The sequence below is a fragment of the Manihot esculenta genome, chromosome 4, assembly GCF_001659605.2.
Source record: "Manihot esculenta cultivar AM560-2 chromosome 4, M.esculenta_v8, whole genome shotgun sequence".
Classification (NCBI taxonomy): Eukaryota; Viridiplantae; Streptophyta; class Magnoliopsida; order Malpighiales; family Euphorbiaceae; genus Manihot; species Manihot esculenta.
Window position 1 is genome coordinate 31,341,800 of NC_035164.2, and position 21,370 is coordinate 31,363,169.

General features: G+C 35.8%; 3 protein-coding genes across 4 annotated transcripts; 1 reads left to right on the forward strand and 2 right to left on the reverse strand.

The window, feature by feature from the left end:
* Positions 1-2,296: 2,296 nt before the first annotated feature.
* LOC110613787 (protein SRG1) lies at positions 2,297-4,314 on the forward strand. Of its 2 annotated transcripts, none has more exons than XM_021755094.2 (4): positions 2,297-2,768; positions 2,878-3,125; positions 3,461-3,851; positions 3,935-4,074. In XM_021755094.2, exons 1-3 carry the CDS (start codon positions 2,520-2,522, stop codon positions 3,822-3,824), a joined length of 861 nt encoding a protein of 286 aa, XP_021610786.1. In that variant the 5' UTR covers positions 2,297-2,519; the 3' UTR covers positions 3,825-3,851; positions 3,935-4,074. The 2 variants fall into 2 exon arrangements, with proteins under 2 accessions (XP_021610786.1, XP_021610785.1); XM_021755093.2 differs by having other exon boundaries at positions 2,315-2,768; positions 3,461-3,785; positions 3,935-4,314.
* A 144-nt stretch (positions 4,315-4,458) lies between these two features.
* On the reverse strand, positions 4,459-7,674 carry LOC110613841 (arogenate dehydrogenase 2, chloroplastic). Its single transcript, XM_021755190.2, has one exon. The coding sequence runs from the start codon at positions 7,503-7,505 to the stop codon at positions 6,390-6,392; it is 1,116 nt and encodes a 371-aa protein (XP_021610882.1). The 5' UTR covers positions 7,506-7,674; the 3' UTR covers positions 4,459-6,389.
* A 7,153-nt stretch (positions 7,675-14,827) lies between these two features.
* LOC110613840 (pyrophosphate-energized vacuolar membrane proton pump) lies at positions 14,828-21,137 on the reverse strand. Its single transcript, XM_021755189.2, has 8 exons — positions 20,776-21,137; positions 18,131-18,705; positions 17,665-18,044; positions 16,839-16,925; positions 16,407-16,737; positions 15,677-16,087; positions 15,498-15,557; positions 14,828-15,381 (listed from the first exon to the last, which is right to left on the reverse strand). Exons 1-8 carry the CDS (start codon positions 21,020-21,022, stop codon positions 15,175-15,177), a joined length of 2,298 nt encoding a protein of 765 aa, XP_021610881.1. The 5' UTR covers positions 21,023-21,137; the 3' UTR covers positions 14,828-15,174.
* Between the last annotated feature and the right edge of the window lie 233 nt (positions 21,138-21,370).

Genomic DNA, 21,370 nt, shown 5'->3' on the forward strand with positions numbered 1-21,370 from the left:
TTATTTATTTATTTATTGCCAAAGAGAAGTACTGTTTAGAATATATTAATTAAAATTAATTTAATAATTTTTTATTATAAATTATAAAAATACTAAAATAATAAATAATACCTAAATTTTATAATTTTCATCCTCTTTATTTTTTCACACATATTAAAAAAATAATTTTTTAACTAACTTTCTAATTATATTTATTTTAAAAATTTAAAATTGTATCTTAAGTTTGTGCACGATAAAGTTTGGCTCTACTGTGGACATGCATTGTTTTCTCCCTACTCTTATGCTCTTTCTTCATCAGCTATAGTGTGTGTTTTTTTAGGCCTTTGTGTTTCTTTGATTATGATTTTTTTACCTTAAACTTGTAGCGGTGGAGTTACTATGGGGCTTGCTAGAGATTAAGTGAAGAAGAATGGGCTCTATTATGGTCGACAAGGAACCAATGGTCCTTTGTTGGGTTTGTGGTTACTATGGTCAACAATGAACCAGTGGTGCTCTTCAAAAGGTTAGGCGAGACAATGGCCTTGTCCTTTGTTGGGTTTGTGGTTATGGATCAACCTTGCCTTTTTCCTTGTTATATAGTTTTATTTAGAGCTCATATGTTAGAGTTGTACTTTGAGCTCACTTTCAACCTTAAACTTATTATTATGAATGGAATTTCTTTTTATGTAGGAATAGTTATATATTTGATAATAATTATTTATTATTAAAATTATTAAAACATATATTAAATAAAATATATCATCAAAAATTTAAAAATAAATGAAGACAATATAATAACTTGGTCAAATTGAAAAATTATCTTTCGCCAGTTTATACACAAAGACAGACACCCCTAACATCACTAATATATTAATTCTTCCGTTTTTTTTTATTATTATATGTTGTTCTAAATTAAAGATAACAATAAATATATTAAATTTTAATAACAATGTAGATACTATACTAGTTAATAAATAATGCACGCATTTAGCTTATAAAGACACGGTGATTTAACCAAGGATGTTGACAAAGCTCCTAATAGTGCTCTCACTCTCCCAATTAAGTTCATTATTCCATCAAAGCAGAGGAAGGAGGATGGAGCCAATTGCCAACTCTCACAGATTAAAATTGATAAAGACATATGAGCACAGACAACCCAATGGTCCAATGGGCAGCTCTATCATTTTACTTCAAACTCTTATTGCAATATCCCCATCAATCAAATAATGCTAAATGACAACAAAGTCTACTCATATTTATCAATTTTATATATATGGTCTTGGTCAATCACACTGTGATTTCCACTTCCACCTTCCCTCACTGGCTGCACCACCAAAATATCTGGGTATCTGCCATTTTAGTCTCTGTTACTGGAAAAAGAATTACCCCACCTATTGGAGCCCAGACAAAAGCCAGATTAGCTATCTTCAAGCATCTAGCTGCCAAGTTCACAGAGAGATTATCAAACAAGGGAATTCCTTGGTGCTATAATGAAATCTACAGATTTATATGAGACTATAATGTGAATAAGTGGGATTTCTTAAAGTTAGAAGACAATATCTTGTGTTCAGAATTCAAAGCACAGAACAACTATTTGCTATTGCCACCAGCAATATAAACCTTTGTTCATCAACTTTCACAAACCGTAACCTTCTTAATTGAATCAAAGGCTAATCGCTCTTATGGAATTCACTATCAAATTCTATGAGATCATTACATAATTGCAGTGGTGCATCTTCACTGGCACAAATATAAAATTAATCTTCTGAAATTTTAGTTGATCCATACATATATATGAGTAAAAAGAAGCATTATTTTAAGTACATTGGTTGCGCCCAACAATTACCTACGGGTTACTGTTTCAGGTTCTATACTCGATTCCGGAAGCAGTAAACAGTGTCATGGGTCTATGCACAGGGAAGTCTCCCTTGCCTCTGTTTCTGTCTTCATGTGCTGAACCTATGGTGAATGCAATAGTGCTCGTTGGAGGGAGCTCCCAATACCTCCAGAGAGAGTCTTAATCTCAGGTTGTTTGTGGTTAATTGGTTGTTTTATTCCTTGAATCCATCTCTATAAATAAGATATTTTTACAAGCAGTGACACAGTTCTAAAACAAATTATTTTCCTACTAGATAAAATGAAATAAACAAATAAAGATAATTCTGATCCTAAAAGAAGTGATAAGATCATGAAAAAATAGTTCTTATCCTAACAGAACAGATAAGAGAATGAAAATAGTTCTTATCCTAAAAGAGATAAGTTAATGAAGATGAGATGCGGATAAACAACCAGCTTCTTAATCCTGCTTTCCAAGAGTCCTACGCCGCTGGTAAATTTTATTTGGGTATTAGCAGAAGACTCCAAAAAGAAAAGAAAGTGCACAATAATTTTGAGATAAAAAAAAAAAAAGACAAAAATTATGGGCCGAGGGAGTACCCTTTAGTTGGACATTTTGGCTATCATATACTTATATCAAGCAAGCTTGAATAAGCAAATAACTTTCCTCATAGTGAGAAATTACCTGTTCTTCATCCTCAAAGATGGCCGGAGTTTCCATTCTTCCTGCTGAAGTTTTGCTATCAAAACGTGTCCAAGAGATGGTCCTCAATTGTGAAGAACCACAGCCACCTTATATATGTAGAGATGATTGCACAGACACAGATGTTTTTGTTCCGCCATCTCAGCCTCCTATTATAGACTTCAGCATCCTCTCTCCTTTGGAATCTTCAACCGCACAAGAAGAACTGCAGAAACTTAGATCAGCTCTTTGCTCATGGGGTTGCTTTCAGGTTTTTTGGTTTGAGCCATTTACATGTGTTACATGCCAAAGAAGTTCTCATTTTTTTTCTTTTGTTTTTTCTTTTTCTTTGAGAATTCTAATGAATTTCCGGGATTCAGGCAATAGGTCATGGAATTCCAAAATCATTTCTAGATAAGATTCGACAAGTGGCAAGGGAGTTCTTCGAACAGCCTATGGAAGAGAAGAAAAAGCATGCTAAAGGAGTTGAAGAGTTTGAAGGGTATGGAGCAGACCCTGTCCCTGCAGAAGGTCAGTCACTTGACTGGTCTGATCGCCTGTTTCTTGATGTGTACCCAGAAGAACGAAGGAAGCCCAAATTCTGGCCACAAAATCCAAGATCTTTCAGGTGTTTCACCCTGTCCCTTTGTATATTGACTGTTGGAAAATATACTTAAAAAGCCTTAGAAACGGTTGAAGTATGACCTGAATACTTGTCACACATGAATTTGATCACTCTTTAGAGGGATTATTTCTGACATCTGATATGTTGCATATCACTTAAAATTCTCAACACCTTCTATATAACTCAGCATCATCGAATTCAAAGAGGTGTAACTGGTTTCAGTTTGAGCTTCATTCTCCTTCTTTTTAAATTTCTGAATGTCTATGATAAGATTTCATATATTCAAATATCACTTTGCTCATTTTTAATATGCATGTGGTTTATTCACAATTACGCAGAGAAATCCTAGAAGAATACACTATAAAGATGAAAATGTTTACAGAGGTTGTCTCAAAAGCCATGGCAAAGTCATTGAATTTGGAGGAAAATAGTTTCCTGGATCAGTTCGGCACACAAGCACCTCTACAAGCAAGGTTTAACTACTACTCATGTTGTCAAAGACCAGATCTTGTTCTTGGCTTAAAAGCTCATGCAGATGGATCAGGGTACACCATTATCTTGCAGGATGATGTTGAAGGTCTGCAAGTATTAGAAGACAAGAACTGGGTCACAGTGCCCACCATTTCAGATGCCCTCCTAATCCTAATGGGGGATCAAATGGAGGTAGGGTCACAGTGCCCAACATTTCAGATTGCCACCTAATCCTGACCCACAATGGTTTAAATATTAGTATGTAGTTTTCATTGTGAAAAAATTAAATACAGGATGAGGCATATCTAAGTCGTATAATTGGTTTCCTACATGATTGACAGATAATGACTAATGGATTGTTCAAGAGCCCAATGCACAGAGTTCTGACTAACTCAGAGAGGGAGAGGATTTCTGTAGCTGTTTTCTACACACCTGAACCTAACAAGGAGATTGGACCAGAAGAAGGATTAATCAATGTAGAAAGACCAAGAATATTCAAGAAGGTGAAAGATTATGCTGATGTACACTGGGAATACTACCAGCAGGGGAAGAGAGCACTCCATGTAGCAAAAGTTTAGAGCTGTACTGTACCGGCAAGAAAAGAAAGCACTTCTTCTAGCAAAAGTTTGAGATGCACTATGTTATCCTCGTGTGCTGTTTGCAGTTGCACTTATCTCTCTGGTTCTCAATGGATATATGATTATTATCAGCTTGAAAAGAACGATAACTCCATTTAGTTCCCCGCCATTTTCATGCACCCAATAACATTTTTCACATCAATGCCACCAAAAGCAACTAAAGGAAAATGGCGAACTTAAAAGGTAGCTATGTCCACCAGCTGGCAACAGCCACAACTAAACAAGTGCTAAACCTACTACCAAACAGAAGATAGTGTATCAGCATGAAGCCCAATCAGCTTGAAACGGTTGTGAAAGCCCATCTGTAAATGCAGTAAACAAGCCAAGACCAGCTTGAAGTTCAATGAATGCATTTTCAGATCTCCATGTCATTTAATGGGATCCATGTTAATCCAAGAAGAATGAATGTACTACATGTCTTAGGATAAAATGCAAAAGGCTTGAATAAAAAGGAGTGATGCATTATCATTTCTGCCCCTTAACAATCATTTTTCCTTGGCCAGAAAGACTCTGATGTAACTATGTTCTAAGATTTAGCATTACTTGATTTTAAACGAATTACCAACCAAACCAATGAATTTTAGTTGACTCGGTTCAGTTCAGATTTTATTTTCAAAACACTTCCATATATACCCGATTTATTTTTACCAAACAAAAGAAATTGACCAAATATTCAGCCCTAGGTCTAACCATAAGGTTACTGGAAAAGGGCACAACAAAATGGAAGTTACAAGGTTCCGAACGACATAAACTAATTCAAGATATCAAAGAAGTGCTGTCCCAAAATCCTCCGCTCATAGGAACTATAACAACACTTGAAAGTTGAAATTGAATAAATAAGAAAAACAAGTTAGTCCTATACATGTGACCTGCTATCAAGAAAAGAATTGCAATAGCTAGAAAACAGAGCTTAAGAGTATTTCCATAATTAAAATCTCCAAATGTAATTTGAGAACCATCAACAGCATAAACGAGTAGAGAAAGTCTAAAATGAGATCAGATATTCAATTTTTATGAGCCTTCTGCTATCACACTGTCATCCCACCATTTAATTTCTCTCTCCTAATAACTCAGGCAGGTTCGAGGTTACTACTATCAATATTCCCAGCATAACTATTCAAACTGTTCAGGAAACCAAAGAACTAACAACTTCGACCAATGCCCCAAGCACATGTTTCACGCGAAATACTACCTCACTACTCGACAATTTTCTAGTAGATAGAAAACCTACCATAATGATGGAATAAGTGTTCTATCCAAGAGTTCGTTAGGTTTGTCAAAAATATGCATTCTCATGCCATAATGATGGAATAAGTGTTCTATCCGGCCAAAGTTACAAATGAAACAAAATACTGGAATAAGGTTTTTGAATCCAAGAGTTTAAACATGAAACTATGCAAAAGGACTTAAAAATTAGCATTATTAGAGTCACAAGGATTTGAACCAGAATCTAATGTTTAAAAGTAAAATTTTAAAGAAACGGCAGATTAGATAGCACTAAATGTCTAAATCCTTCATTCATTAGGTAAAGGCAAAATTCTATTGTACTGCTGGATCAGTTAGCAACAATAGTAGTGTGGATCAAATTAGTTAGTATTTAGAAGCATGCTACTAAGATCTTAAGGAAGCATTTACACTCAATGAATCCATCTTAAACCTAACTAATGAGTAATGAATCCAACCCAATTGCAAAACTAGTACAACAGCAATAGTGAACACAATGAGGCAATCCCCAGAAGATAATTTTAGTGTTGAAGCTTTTTAATAGCATTTGGTATGCATAATTAGCTTATAGAAACTACATTTTTATGCACTTGGGATATATAATACTCAATTCACTGAAAGCATATCCAAAATTCTCAAGCTTATAAAAAAGAAAAAAACTTTTACAAGGTAGAACTCATGAATGAACTAACTCTACATTTGTTATGACGTAATGGAATGTGACATAATAAAATATTCCATTCATTTATTACATGCTACCAATTGTAGCTTAAGTTCTCTCCAATAATTGCATTCGCTTTTCACTCAAAATTTGAGCTACTACAACTAGCTGAACCATAAAAACAAGTAGATAATTTAATCAATAAATTCCTAAACTATTTCATCAACAAATAAATAAAATTTTAATAGTACCATAGAGGAATTTCTTTTATGTTCAAGATCTTTCTTGTTCCATTGTATCTTTAGAAGGTTCCAAAGGAGCACCATTATGAAGCAACTTCTGTATCTTAGGCCGCTCCTCTGATCCCTCAACAGTCCCAAACAACTGCCTCCTATAAACTTGATGCAACTTCCCAAATAACTCCTTTTTAATAGCCTCAAATGCCATATCCAGTCTCTCCAACTGCTCCATAGCATTCTGATTATACATGAACAACCCATAATACAACTCAAAACTATCACCAGCAGTATTCTCCACCAAATCCAACAAAGTCTCATAACCTTTGGTATTAATTGGTGAGGACTCCAAACCAAACTTCTCCAACACCCTCCCCATGGTGTGAGTCACAAACTGTGACCCTGCCGCGTACCTATCATGCTCAGCACAGCTCATTTCTACCATCCTACATCCTTCTTTGGCAAAAATATCAAGAAATTTGTCACACCTATTTATCCTTTCCTCTTCATTCCCAATTCTAACTTTATCATACACAAAAGGCAAACCAACCCACGAATTTTTCCCACTTTCAGGCCCAAACATTGGATGGGTGCACAGAATATCAAACTCAAGTGGCAAATACTTCAACAAAATATTCTTAGCAAATTCTTTCACAGATAACACATCAACAAAAAGGGTACTCCTTTTCAATCTCTGAAATGGGAAAGACTTGAGCACCTTTTCTGAAGAGAGTATAGAAGTGCATAAAATCAAAACTTCAGGATGGCTCTCGCAGAGGTCATGTGGGTTGGTGTAGAATGTGACGCCAAGCTCTTTAGCAGCACCGCCGTGGTTGGTGCGGGAGTAGGCCAGAAGGGTATGGCCTTGACGAGAGAGGGTTTTGGCGAGGAACTGTGCAAAATTGCCAAACCCAATTATGGCGATCTTGAGAGATTGGGACTTGAGGTGCTGGGATAGGAGCTGGGACTCGTAGTCGTAAGGCTGAGCAGCGTCGATGGAGCGGATGCGGAGAGGAAGAGGAAGGAAACGGAGATGGGAGGATTTTGGGGGATTGAGAAGGAGAGGAAGGGAAACGGAATGGAAGAAAGAGGGAAGAAATGGAGGGAAATGGAAGAAGGAAGTTGAGGGCTTTGTGGAAGAGAATGGAAGCATTGTTGATTTCGCCGGAGATTGTGGGAAGTCGAAGGAGAAACAGAGAAGGAGTATGCAGTATGCACAGTTGAGGGAGAGTTCAGAATTTGACTGCGTTTGCGGTGGAGAGCCGGAGAGGAGTGTACAGAGCAATGGAGGAAGAGACGCCGAATATATCGGATGAACTAGTTAATTTTATAAAAATAAAGGACTTACTAATAAGTTACTCAAAAAAAATCAAAAATTAAAAAAGATGAATTATTTTTTTAGAATTACTTGTAAATAATCATTTATTAATCTCTATTAGTTTTTAATTTTACTTATGTATTATTATAATATAAAAAAATAAAATAGATAAATATTTAAAAATTAAAAATAAAATAAAATTAAAGAGACTTATAATAATTAATTTATATATTATTATAGTATAAAAAATAAAATAGACAATAATTTTAAAAAAATTATAAAACAGAAAAAAATATCTAATTTTTATAATATTAATCATTTATAGTATTTACTTATTGTAATTTAAACTATTATCTACTTTATTTGATTAAAATTAAAATAAATTAACTCACTTTTTTAAAAGATTAAATATTTTTATTTTAAAAAAATATTAAAAAATTAATTAATTTTTTAAAAATAAAAATTAAATATTTAATTTGGATAAAAGATGCTATTGATAGTAATTCACTTGCTTTCTAAAGTAATGATGAGGGGATATGTTATTTTATTTTATAATTTTTGTCTATTTTTATTTTTTTTATATATTAAAAAATATAATTTTTTAATTATATTAATTTTAAATATATTAAATTTAATTAAATATTAAGAGATAATATGAGAAATTTTTAAAAATAAAATAAAATAAAATTATAATAATCAATTTATATATTATTATAATATAAAAAATAAATAATAATTTTAAAATAATTAAAAAAATAAAAATAAATAAAAATGATAGAAGGAAAAAAGTATAATTTTATGGGTTACAGCTTATTAATATATTTTTTTTCAATTATTAAAGAAGTAGAAAAATATATCTTATTTTACATTGGCCAGTTTCAATCATGATCTTCTAATTTAATGTGTTTTTTTAGGTATGGTTTTTTAAATTTATTTATTATAATTATAATTAAAAAATTTTTAATTAATATACTAGTCGGTCTAGATATTTATCATAAATTTTATGGATCAGAGTTTATTCTGCTCGGTGATCAAATTCTACCAAAAAGTTATCCATATATATATATATTATTTTTTATTTTTTATTTTTTTCTACCATTGAAACACAACGCAAAAGTCAAGTCTCCTGAAAATGAAGGAAGAAAGAAAATAAATAATTATAGAATAGATTGATAAGGAAACATACACATATTTGAAAAATATTACAAAAGTTAAAAGTAGGGTACGCCTTGTCTTGTTTTAACCACACGTGCATTGAACATACACGCACTCAAAAAATATTACAATGGATGAAAAGGATCAAATTGTAAAAAAATAGAAAAAGATGGAGACCTTTTAGTAAATTTTTCAAAGCACATGAACTGACAGCTAAAACATAGCAATACGCAATTTAATCTCCAACCCAAAAAGAAAAAGAAGACAAGAGCAATATGCAAAAACTAAGTTATAAATCTCTTTATTTATTGGGTATAATATATTTATTTATATATAATAAATATAAAATATATTTATTTTTAATATTAAATTTACATTCAAAAATATATTTTTTTAATAAAAAAATTAATTATAATTTTACGTTATATTAATTTAATTATTACACTACAATATTTTTCCGGATCAATAATGGATTTTTCCGTTACTAATCAATGAAAAATACATTACTAACCAGTTTAGTAACAGATTAGTAATGAATTTACATCCGTTACTATGAACCTCGTTGCTAATGCAATAATAACCGATTAACGATCCGTTACTGATTTAGTAACGGATTTATAATGAAATTTAGTAAATGATGTGATAATCCGTTACTAAATTATATCTAGTAGGACTTTAGTCTAAAATGGGTTTTGAAAGCATTTTTTAGCTTGGACTGGGTCGCAGAGGAGCCCATACTTTTGAGTCTTTAGTAATTATTGTATTAGTATCATTAGTCTCTCATTAGTCTATGAATCTTTAAGTTCAGAAAATCTTTCTTCTTCTTCTTTTTTTTATTTTATTTTATTGTGTTATTGTGTTGCTTTTGAAGGATACAAATGAGGGGTCATTCCCCTGCTCCCTTTGTTTATTCTCCATATGAAGGGGTGTGTGGGGCTCATTTGCCCCATCCCGTCCTTCAAATCTCCTTCCTCTCTAGCACTTGTATTTTTCTCTCAGTCACCAGTTTTAAGAATTTGTTCTTTGTGTTCTTCGTGTTTCTTTGTTAAGGTATTTTTCTTAAATTTATTTCTAAGTTTTTCTTGTGGTTTTTATTGGATACTTTTCAATCTTTCTAGTTTATTTTACTTGAAAATTTCTGATTTTTAAGCCTCTAGTGACAGTTTCAGTTTGCGGCAATGGTTTTCGACCTCCGGTGATAGTTTTCGGTCTCCGACGATAGTTTTTGGCCTTCGGTGATAATTTTCAGTTTTCAATGATAGTTTTCGGCCTCTGGCGATAGTTTTTTGTCTTTCAACGATAGTTTTCGGTCTTCAGCCTCAATTTTTCGGCTGACGATTTTTGTGCTTTAGTTTTTGTCAGATAGTTTTTGGCTGATGTTTTCGATTTTCGGCTTCTAGTTTTCGGCCAACGGTTTTCAATTTTCGGCTTTTGGTTTTTAGTCGATGGTTTTCAATTTTCAATTTTTGGACATTGATTTTCGATTTTCGATCTCAGCTTTTCGATTTTCAACTTCTTTTAATACCTAGCTGGTATAGTATACTAGAAGTTGTTCCCCTTTTGTTCTCATACCAAAACTGAGCTTATGATTTTTTTATGTTATTGAAAGGTATAAGAACAGTTTTTCTCCTTCTCTAGGTGTATCAAGAACTATTGGTGAGAAAAGGAAAGTTTTAGTTCCTTGAAAACTTTTGGTAGTATTCTCCCCATCGAAATTGCTTCCTGGCTTTCAAGGCTTGATAGAAAGGAAGACATATTCTTGTGGAGCAAGACATGAATCTACCAGTATTATTATTCTCCCACTCAACCTCTGTGCTTCCTTAATTATTTTTGGAGGTTGCATGTCGAGGATGGCTTTGATATTCTTTGGGTTAGTTTCAATTCCTCTTTCAGACACCATAAAATCCAGAAACTTTTCAGCTTTGACTCAAAAAGTGCACTTCTCATAATTGAGCTTCATTCTCGCCCGATCTGGGATGCCAAATGCTACCATGATATCTCATGCATGATCCTCCACCTCCCTACTTTTGATGATCATGTTATCGATGTATACTTCCACTATTTTCCCTATATGCTCTTTGAATAATTCGTTCAACAGACGCTAGTACGTGGCTCCTATATTCTTGAGACCGAAAGGCATGACTTTATAACAGAAGACTCCTTCATCAGTAATAAAGGTTGTCTTTTCGGCATCTAACCCTTCCCTCATGATTTGATGATATCCTAAAATTGCATCAACTAGGAAACAAATAGCATGTCCAATAGTTACATCGATTAGTCTATCAATGGAGGGAAGAGAGTAGTGGTCCTTTAGGCATGCCCTGTTTAAATCTGTGAAGTCGACGCACATCCTCCATTTCTCGTTTGCTTTTTTTTTTACCAATACTATGTTTACTACCCAGGTTGGGTATTGGACTTCTTGGATCAGGCCAACTTCTTAGATCAGGCCAGCTTCTTTCAGTTTTTGCACCTCTTCAGCGATTGTTCTTTTCCTTTGAAGGGCAAAATTTGTTTCTTTTGCTTTACTGGCTTGGCAGATGGGTCTACATTAAGCTTGTGTGTAATGATTATGGGATCTATCCCTATTACATCTTCTGGTTTCCAAGTAAAAGTTGATATACGGCTCTTTATAACTTCTAGGACTTTGGCACGATTCTTCCCTTCCAACGTAGCGTCTAACCTGACTAGTTTACGTTCTTCTAACTCCTCCATAGTCACCTCGTCTACTGGTTCTGGGAAAAAAGTCTACTCAGATTTCTCTAGAAGATCTATGGATAGAGAAGTTTGGCAAATCACTTTAATGGACTACTTGTAATATTCTTGGGTCGATTTCTAGTTCGCTCTTGCGACTGCTATACCTCTAATGGCAGGAATTTTCAGGCACAAATACTCCACATGAATGATTACTTCATAGATGTTCAGGATGGGTTATCCTAGTATCATGTTGTAAGATATAGGAATGTCAACTACTGCAAACTCTGAATAGATCTCCCTTTTAAACTGCTTGTCTCCAAGAAATATGGTTAGGTTTGTAATTCTCAATATTGGCACTGACTTATCTCCCAATCCCACCAAAGGGTAGGAAAACCATGACGGGTCCTTCTTCTTGTTTAAACCCAGCTTGTTGAATACTTCTAACGTTATCAGGTTCATGGAACTCCCTATATCAATCAAAATTTGATTTACTACGAACCTATTTATCCTGGTTGAGATCACTAAGGGGTCAGAGTGAGGAGATGAGACTTTATTATTTGCTTCTGACATGAAGTTTATTGGATGTCAGGATAATGCCTCTACTATCATAACGTTTGTCTCTTTTTGTCTTTCCCTCTTATGTTCATCTCTTTATAACTCAGGACCATCAATCATATTAATTGTCTCCAGGGTTTCAAGGTCATCTTCCTCGGTTCTGTCTTTTTCTCTGGGAGCTGTCCTGACTCTTCTACTTTCATAACTTGCCCTGCCATCTTTGCTTTAATTGGTGAACTTATTCAAAACTTCCTTCTTTACCAGCTTTTTGATTTCATCCTTTATGTTTTGGCATTCATCCGTTATGTGGCCGTAACCGTCATGGAATCGACATAACTTACTTTTGTCTCTTCCATTTGAAGTATTAGGATTCATTCTCCGAGGGTACTTGATATGCTTACCATTATTTTGAATTCACATGAGGACGTGAGACCTACTTTCAGTTGAAGGGATATAACTTCGAAACCTTTTTCTTCCCCTATCGCTATGTACCCCTCCAAATGTCCCTCTTCTATCCTCGAACTTCTTCTCTCTCTTTTCTGCTTTCTAGGCTTACTTCTCATCATCTAAACGTATGTATTTTCGGGTCCTTTCCATCAGCTGATAGTCTCTTACTAGATTCTTGATCAAAGACTCCATAAATCTTGTGTTACGGTATCCCTTTTTGATGGCTTCACAAGCTATTTCATTGTTCAGGTTGTCTACCTAGATGGCCTCGACATTGAATTTATCTACATAGCTTCCAAGGGACTCCTCCTCTCCCTGTCTTATCTTTTGAAGGTTAGATGATAACTTTTTGGGGGAATACATGTGATGAATTATTGTTTAAAAGTGTAAGCTAGTTCCTTGAAATTATAAATAGAATTAGCTAGGAGGTGTTGGTACCACTTTTGAGTGAGCTAGTCCAATGAGAGTAGATGGAAATACCCTACAAAGAACTATGTCATTGACATCTTGCAAAACTATGGTTGTACGGAAGTTTACCAGATGGCTATGTGGGTTAGTCTTCTCATCATACTTATCCAAAGAGGGTAGCTTCAATTTGTCTCGAAAAGATTATGCTAAAATCTCAACAGAGAGAGGAGAAACATTGTAACAGCCCGGCCCTTTCACCGGCACTGTTACCGTTCACGGCCCAGGGCTATCCCTCGCCTGGCCTCTTGCCACCTCGGACTTTCCACTGGCGTCGTGAACAGCTCTTAACATCCATTCACCCTCACGGGTTCCTGGCAGGATTTGTCCCCTTGGGTTCTCGCATCGCATCCTTCCCCAAGTGGATTTGGCCCAAATTTCCCTTTTGGAAATTAGGTCGCCTCCCCCACTACTCGAACCCTTGACCTCCCACTTTAAGGGAATAGTCTGGTTGGAACAATTGGTACTCACTCTCACCAGACTATTCCCTTAAAGTGGGAGGTCAAGGGTTCGAGTAATGGGGGAGGCGACCTAATTTCCAAAAGGGAAATTTGGGCCAAATCCACTTGGGGAAGGATGCAATGCGAGAACCCAAGGGGACAAATCCTGCCAGGAACCCGTGAGGGTGAATGGATGTTAAGAGCTGTTCACGACGCCAGTGGAAAGCCCGAGGTGGCAAGAGGCCAGGCGAGGGATAGCCCTGGGCCGTGAACGGTAACAGTGCCGGTGAGAGGGCCGGGCTGTTACAAACATCTCCAATTCTGAAGTCGTTTTCCAACTGCTCCTTTGGAAATCTTCTTACCACATCCATCAATCTTGTGTCTAGATGCCCGTCTTCTTGGGTTTTAGACTTCGTTCCGACAATTTCCTAACTCTCCGCTATCCTCTCCATGGATCATTTTTATTTTCCTCAATACGGATGCCATGGAATCTTTGTGGGATGACATCCCTATCTTTGTTTTTTCAGAAGTTCTGTCAACATCTTCAATGTCTTTAAAAGTTGTTTCTATGTTAATGACTCGTCTCCGGGACATAAATCCATACTAGCAAGATTTCTCTTATTGACTGCTTTGGTAATACTGTTGTTGTCTATTGTCAGGATTAGGGGTACAAAGATTAAGAATCAACTAAAGAAAGAAAAAACCGAAGCAAACAATCATGAAATTTGTGTTCCTATGAAAAACTTTTTGCTTCCCACATATGATACTAATGATGCTGTGTCGACTTTTTCTTCAGATGATGGCGACTTTTTCTTCGGATGATGGATTTGCAAAATAACAAGAGATATTGAATGATTTGGTGGACAAAATCACATACGCTCAAATCAATAAAAGATTCAAAACCAATTTAGAGAAAAAATTAAATAAATTACATACCTAAAGATTGTCACTTTCACTTTAAATAGCTTGTCAATATGCTTATCCTAATAAAATTTAAATTCTGTAATCGAGTCAAAATCCGAGTAGAACTTTAATTTGAAATGGACTTAGGACTTTTTTAATCTGGATTGGATTATTAAAAAGCTCAGACTTCTTTAGTGACTCTTGTATTAGTATTGTGATTCAAAGGATATTTTTTTTATACATATAAAATCTTCAGCTATAATCCTAATAAATTAATTTAGACTTTGCAAAATTTTTTTTAAAAAATAACTATAATTAATTGAAAAGGAAACTGATCTTCATAATAAATTCTTCTCTTTTTTTTTTCTTCCAAATCCCAATAATAAACTCAAATCAAATGAATGAGAGTTTTTCAAATTGCCATAATATATGAAAATCCCCCCCTCGGAAAAATGAGGTGATCAGGAGTTTTAAAACCACCACAAACACAATCAATCAAGAGTCCAAAATGCCATCCCTCCTCTAGAGGAAAAGGCTGACATACAAAATTTTAAACCCAAATTGTTCCAAAACAACTAGAGAGTAACGTATCAAATTCTCAAAATTCCTTGCACGTTGACTCGACCATTTGTAAGTTTGCAACCAATGATCTTTTTTTCTCGCCACCATCTTTAATTGTCATCAGCACATCAAGATATAGTATTTTCACTAAACTAGCTTTAAAATCCCATTAAATGGGACAAAAGATAAATGCAGAAGCAGGAGTGTGGATAAGCATTCTACAAAAAGAAATCAAGTTAAACAACAGCTCTCCTTCCCTACGTCTTCGTCATTATCCTCTCATTTCAGAATATCTTGAAAAGCAGGCCACCATGAGTGGCAAAGAAGGGAGCAAAGACGAGAGATTCCACAGCCATAAGCTTGATGAGAATGTTGAGTGATGGGCCTGATGTGTCCTTCAGTGGGTCACCAATTGTATCACCAATCACTGCAGCTTTGTGTGGCTCTGACCCTTTTGGGCCTAGCGTCCTTGCATGCTCTGACGCACCAGCCTGAGAATAACCATAAATATTACTTCACAAATTCATATATGCATCTCCCCAAAAACAAAATCATATCTGCATTACGGTGATCATAAACAACAGGAAATGCAGTCAATTAGGTATACCTCAATATACTTCTTGGCATTATCCCATGCACCACCAGTGTTAGATGCAGAAATTGCTATCTGATAAAACCAAGTACCATAAGGCAACATCAGATCAAACAAGATACAATGATTTTTTCATCCAGTGTCTTTTTTTTTTTTTTTAATCCAGTTGAGGTAACGCATGAAAGTTTCATTACCTGAACACCAGAAACAAGAGAGCCAGCCAAAACACCAGAAAGAGTCTCAACGCCAAAGAAGGTTCCAACAATGAGGGGTGTAAGCATGACAAGAGCACCTGGTGGAATCATCTCCTTGATGGATGCATCAGTAGATATCTTGACACAAGTAGCATAATCAGGCTTGGCATGACCCTCCATGATACCAGGAATGGTGTTGAACTGCCTGCGAACCTCCTCAACCATCTTCAAAGCTGCACTTCCCACACTTTTCATGGTCATGGCAGAGAACCAGTAAGGAAGCATAGCACCCACAATCAGACCAATGAAGACCTTTGGTGTCAAGACATCAACAGTTGAAATAGATGCACGGCTCACAAAAGCACCAAACAGAGCCAAAGATACTAGTGCAGCAGATCCAATGGCAAATCCCTAGAAAACAAATGCAAAATGAAATGAAGTTGAAGCAATTCTGAGCTCGACAAAAGGTAGGAAAGAGCACATTAAAACTCTAAAAAACAGGCACCAAAACAATAAATCATTTTAGACCATCTTATGATCAATACAAAACACTGAGATTCTTTATCCACAAGTGCCCTTACGTCAACAATATCATGTCTCTTTGCACTGGTTATGAAGTTCAAAAGCAGGCTTGTAGCTGTCCGTGCAGGGTTTGCACAGTCACTTAAAGAATATTCACAAAATCATAAAATAACAATAATGCTAATCTAAAACAGCAATATCTTTATACCTTCCCAATAGCAGCAGTAGTATTGCCAGCTGCATCAAGTGCATCAGTTCGTTCACGGATGCGGTGACTCATACCAGCCATCTCAGCAATGCCTCCAGCATTGTCACTGATGGGACCATAAGCATCAATTGCTAATCCAGTGGCAATAGTGCTCAACATTCCAAGAGCAGCCACAGCAATGCCATACATGGCTGCAAAACTAAAACTAACAAAAATACCAATAGCAATGGCAAAAATTGGAATGATGACAGATTTGTATCCCAAGGCAAGGCCAAAGATGACATTAGTGGCAGCTCCAGTCCTGCAAGAGTCGGCAACATCTTGCACAGGGCTGCAGACAAAAATACAAGCGTGGCATTAGAAAAAAATAACAATAAAATGTCTGTCTGAATGTAAATAAGATATCTATTCAAACGGCAAAATATTTGGCACCTGTATGCATTGCTGGTGTAGTACTCGGTTACAAATCCAATAATAAGTCCAGCCCAGAGACCAACAGCCACACACAAGAACAACTGCCTGGAAATGAGAATCACGGTATTAATTATATCATACCAATACAGAACTACAAACTCAAATCACATACTATATCAACATAGAATTATAACTCATCACATAGGATACAAAATTAATGGATACTAAAAAAATTACAATTCATTAGGGGCACATTGAGATGCATTGCAGTTGAAGTCCTTTGTCTGGCCAACACTACAGTATTGATGACCATTATATAATAAAACCATAAATAAAACACACCATTAGATATAACCAGAAGTCAGACCAAGCACAAACTCAAGACAGATTACTTCTGGTAGTGTTTAAAGAAAATTTTCATTGCAAGTGTGGCATATGCAAAATCATTTGTGAGCCTCCTCCACGATGCAAGTCAAGTAAAGAAAGAGAAACTTCTATAACCAATCTGCTACCGCATTCACTGAAGTGATATATAAGCAAAAGGAATGACAGGCCAACCTGAAGGACAGAACATTTTGATCACTTATAAAAATTATTTAACTGCTATAAGCCCCAAAATAACAGCAAAATGTCTGCCTGTGTGTCAGTGTGCATTCGTCAACTAGCTGAACCAGTTTTTTACCACAATAGCCAACATCCCAAAATCAAAGGTACAAAAGTTTCAAATGATAGCAGAGTCTAACCCTAAATAAAAACCCAAGACTATACACTCGTATCAAATTCCATGTAACAAAAGCTTTATCCATAACAATATGTACTTGGAAAAAAGAGACGTAAAACTTACCAGTTCTTAACAACCTTCTGAGTTCCAAAATTATAAATTGTGAAAGACGAAGGCAAGCCAATCCAGGTTACAATAGCAATCCCAACAGTCATAAGAATAGTGGAGATAATGAGCTGCTTCTTTAATGCCGGTTCAATTTCCTTTACAGCCTTGATTTCAAAGAAATCAGTGGCAAAGAGAGTTGTAATCAAACAAACAAGGATACCAACAGAACTAATGAGCAAAGGATATAACATGGAAGTGAATTCATGGTTGATTCCAAACGAGGAGATGGAGGCAACAACAAGGGCAGCACAAGATGACTCAGCATATGAGCCAAAAAGATCAGACCCCATACCAGCAATATCTCCAACATTGTCACCAACATTGTCAGCAATGACCTACAAGGGTAACAATTAAATACGGTTAGTGAAACCCAAAACAAGTCTCAAAGAATTACATTGAATAGGAGCGGCGGGATGCTTACAGCTGGGTTTCTAGGATCATCTTCTGGAATGTTTCTTTCAACCTTTCCTACAAGATCAGCACCAACATCAGCAGCTTTGGTATAAATACCACCACCAACCCTTCCAAAGAGAGCCATGGAAGAACCCCCAAGACCATAACCAGTAATAGATTCAAAGAGCCCTTCCCAATCTTCTCCATAGTACAGCTTGAAGAGATTTATAGCAATGTAGAGAACCAACAGACCATTTGCAGCAAGGAGAAAACCCATTACTGCACCAGACCTGAATGCAGTAATAAAAGCCTTGCCAACACCCTTTCTAGCTTCCAGAGTTGTTCTTGCATTGGCATAGGTAGCAATTTTCATCCCTAGGAAACCAGAGACAACAGAGGTGAAAGCACCAAGCATAAATGAGACTGTGCTGAATATTGCAGTAGCAAGTGCCGGCTTGCACATCTTCTCTTTATCATAAGTACATGGTTGGCTCTTTGTGCTAAAGCCCTCAACAGAACCCAGGAAAAGGAAGATGAGAATTGCAAAAGCCACCATGAACACCCCAACATACTGATATTCAGTGAACAGAAAAGAAGTGGCACCTGTTGCATCCATATATCCATGTATTTAATATCCATGTACAGAAAACTAATCAATTAGCAAAAGAGACACAGCAAAGATTATTTGAGAATTAAAGATGGAAGAATAACTTAAAAAAAAAAACAATAGCAGCAATTGGCACAAAACAACGTCATGCAGTAAAAGGGGGGAAGGGGGAGAGGAAGAGAACAAGAAGAGCAGAAGTAGAATATAATAGGGCTGCAATACAGGATGACAGCGTTGATTATATGCAGGAGTAAATTGGGGGGAAAATAAGAAATATGTAACAATAAAATGGATGGTGGCAGTAAGTAGTTGAAAATATATGTACTTGAGCATGTCTTATTACACTGCTCCTTACTCAAAGTTGCCACACTAAATATTTCTGCACCCATAGTTTTCCCCATGACCAGTAATTCAACATATTGCAAGATTTGAAGCCACAGAAACACCATAAATGCAGCACAGTATTATGATACTCAAGAAGCGAGGTACTTTATTCTTATCTACAAACCTATCATCCATTTGGGGCATACTTGATGCACCAAAATCACTATTAGCAAGCTATACCCATTCATAAAGTAATTACAAGTCACCTTAAAGATAAGGTACAACCAGTTACCCCAGCTTTCTTTTTTCTAATTTTACGTATCTAAATATGGCGTCAACCTCTCTCCCTCTCAAATCAAAAGTGTGTGTGTGGTTATATGTGTGTATTATCGTGTCCTGTGTAATGTTATAAGATGTGTACATGTTGCCCCATAGAGTATTGGAGAAAAATAATACAAATGCTTATCGTACACATCATTTATTTCTCCTTATATTATTAGACAGCAGTAACTTTTTTGGATGCCAAAGATGGCTTCAGATAATCTATGCATTACATCTTAACTATTAGTCCTCGTTTGCAAACTGTAGAACCAATATCACACTACTATTATACCAAAACTGCCAGTAAGACAAATTGAGCAAGACAAAATAATAACTCTAGTTATGACTATACGACAAGGCCTGAAGCAAATAAGTATATAAATAAATCAGATAACACTATTCCCAAAAGTAAACGAATGGTTTACCCACCCACCTCAAAACAAACCAAAAAGAAAAAAAAAAAGAACACGAGGACTATTATCATATTTCCATTCTTCGTAGATATGAAAAAGATTCTTCATCGAGCGGACAACATCCACGTGCAGCACACGTGGTGTGCATACACCAGTGACATTGACACCCAAAAGCCACATATCCTTGTACACATAAGACAAAAAACAATAATAACAATAATAATAAATAAATAAATAAAGTGCCAATTAATATTAACCACACCTCATAGAGCTGTGTTATAGCCCATTATAATTATAGTTTTCATTCTAATTTCTAAAACAATCCAAGATAGACCAAAATAACAAAGAAAAAACAGTTTTTTTATTATTATTTTCACAAAACACGCAAAGGTAGATCTAAACAGAGCAAATACAAGCATCCAGAAAGGTTCTTGCGCTTGAGTGCAAAACCTAAAATGATCAATGAAAGGGAGATAGTAATATCAAAGCAGAAAAGAAGGAGCTTTATCAGATTTCTTCATGGTACAAAACGTAATTCATAAAAATGCAACAGAAAGCAACAGACAAGTTCGGACCATAAATTTCTAGGCATTGAAATCTGAAAAGAAAAATCACTTTCTGCTTTGAAAAGCAAAAAGTTTCCAATTTCCTTCCATTTACCTTCTTGTCAACAATCGAACGGATTCTAAAGCTAAATTCCATCTTAATAATACATAATAACAGAAAGGAAAATGGAAAATCGAGCGTTTGAAAGTTAGTCTCTTCCTGGTCACCAAAGAACAGACAAAATTCAATTTTAAGCCCAAACTAAAACCATTTAAGTTCAACTTCTCATCACTCCAGCTTCCACCTGATAACAGTAGCACATCAAAAGAATTCCATACAATGAATAGAGAAAAGCTCAAACTTATTAATGTAAACACAAAGAGAGCCAATTTGAACACAGAAATGAAAAACATAAACAACCAGATCTAAAACCAGAACTCAAAGATCTAAGCTTGTTTATACCTTCAGATATTGCACTCTGTATTTCAGCGCACTTGGCCACAACGCTGTGGTCATTAAGACCTTCCTCTTCTTCAATCAGGTAATCATTGTAGCCATTCTTGTTAGCACTGCCCGGCGCGTGGCGCTCCGCTGTGAGCTTCACGCGCGACACCAAGTACCACTGAACTAATGAGAAGACTATGCCAACAACCGCACACACCGGCACCAATATCTCCGTCCCCAATTCCGATAGCACCGCCGATCCCATCCTCCTCTTCTGGACCCTACCACAATTCTCCGGTATCAGGCCGCCGCAAACTAATTCTAGTTAGACAAAGCCTGAGAAGAGTGAAGTACGAAGTATGAAAGAGAACGAAGCCTCTCGGTGCGGTTCTAATGATTTATTTATACCGGAACCGCATGGCATTTGGGGAAAGTGAGGAATGATACTCCACGATTCGGTCTATTTTATCTAGTTGCATGTGGGCCGTCAGTTATTCCCAAATCTGACGATCCTTGGACAGGAGATGATCAATGGTGATCTATGAGACTAATGTCGCAAGATTATTTGTAGGGTTGGATAAGCTGGAATAAAGTGGAGAAAATGTTTTACATC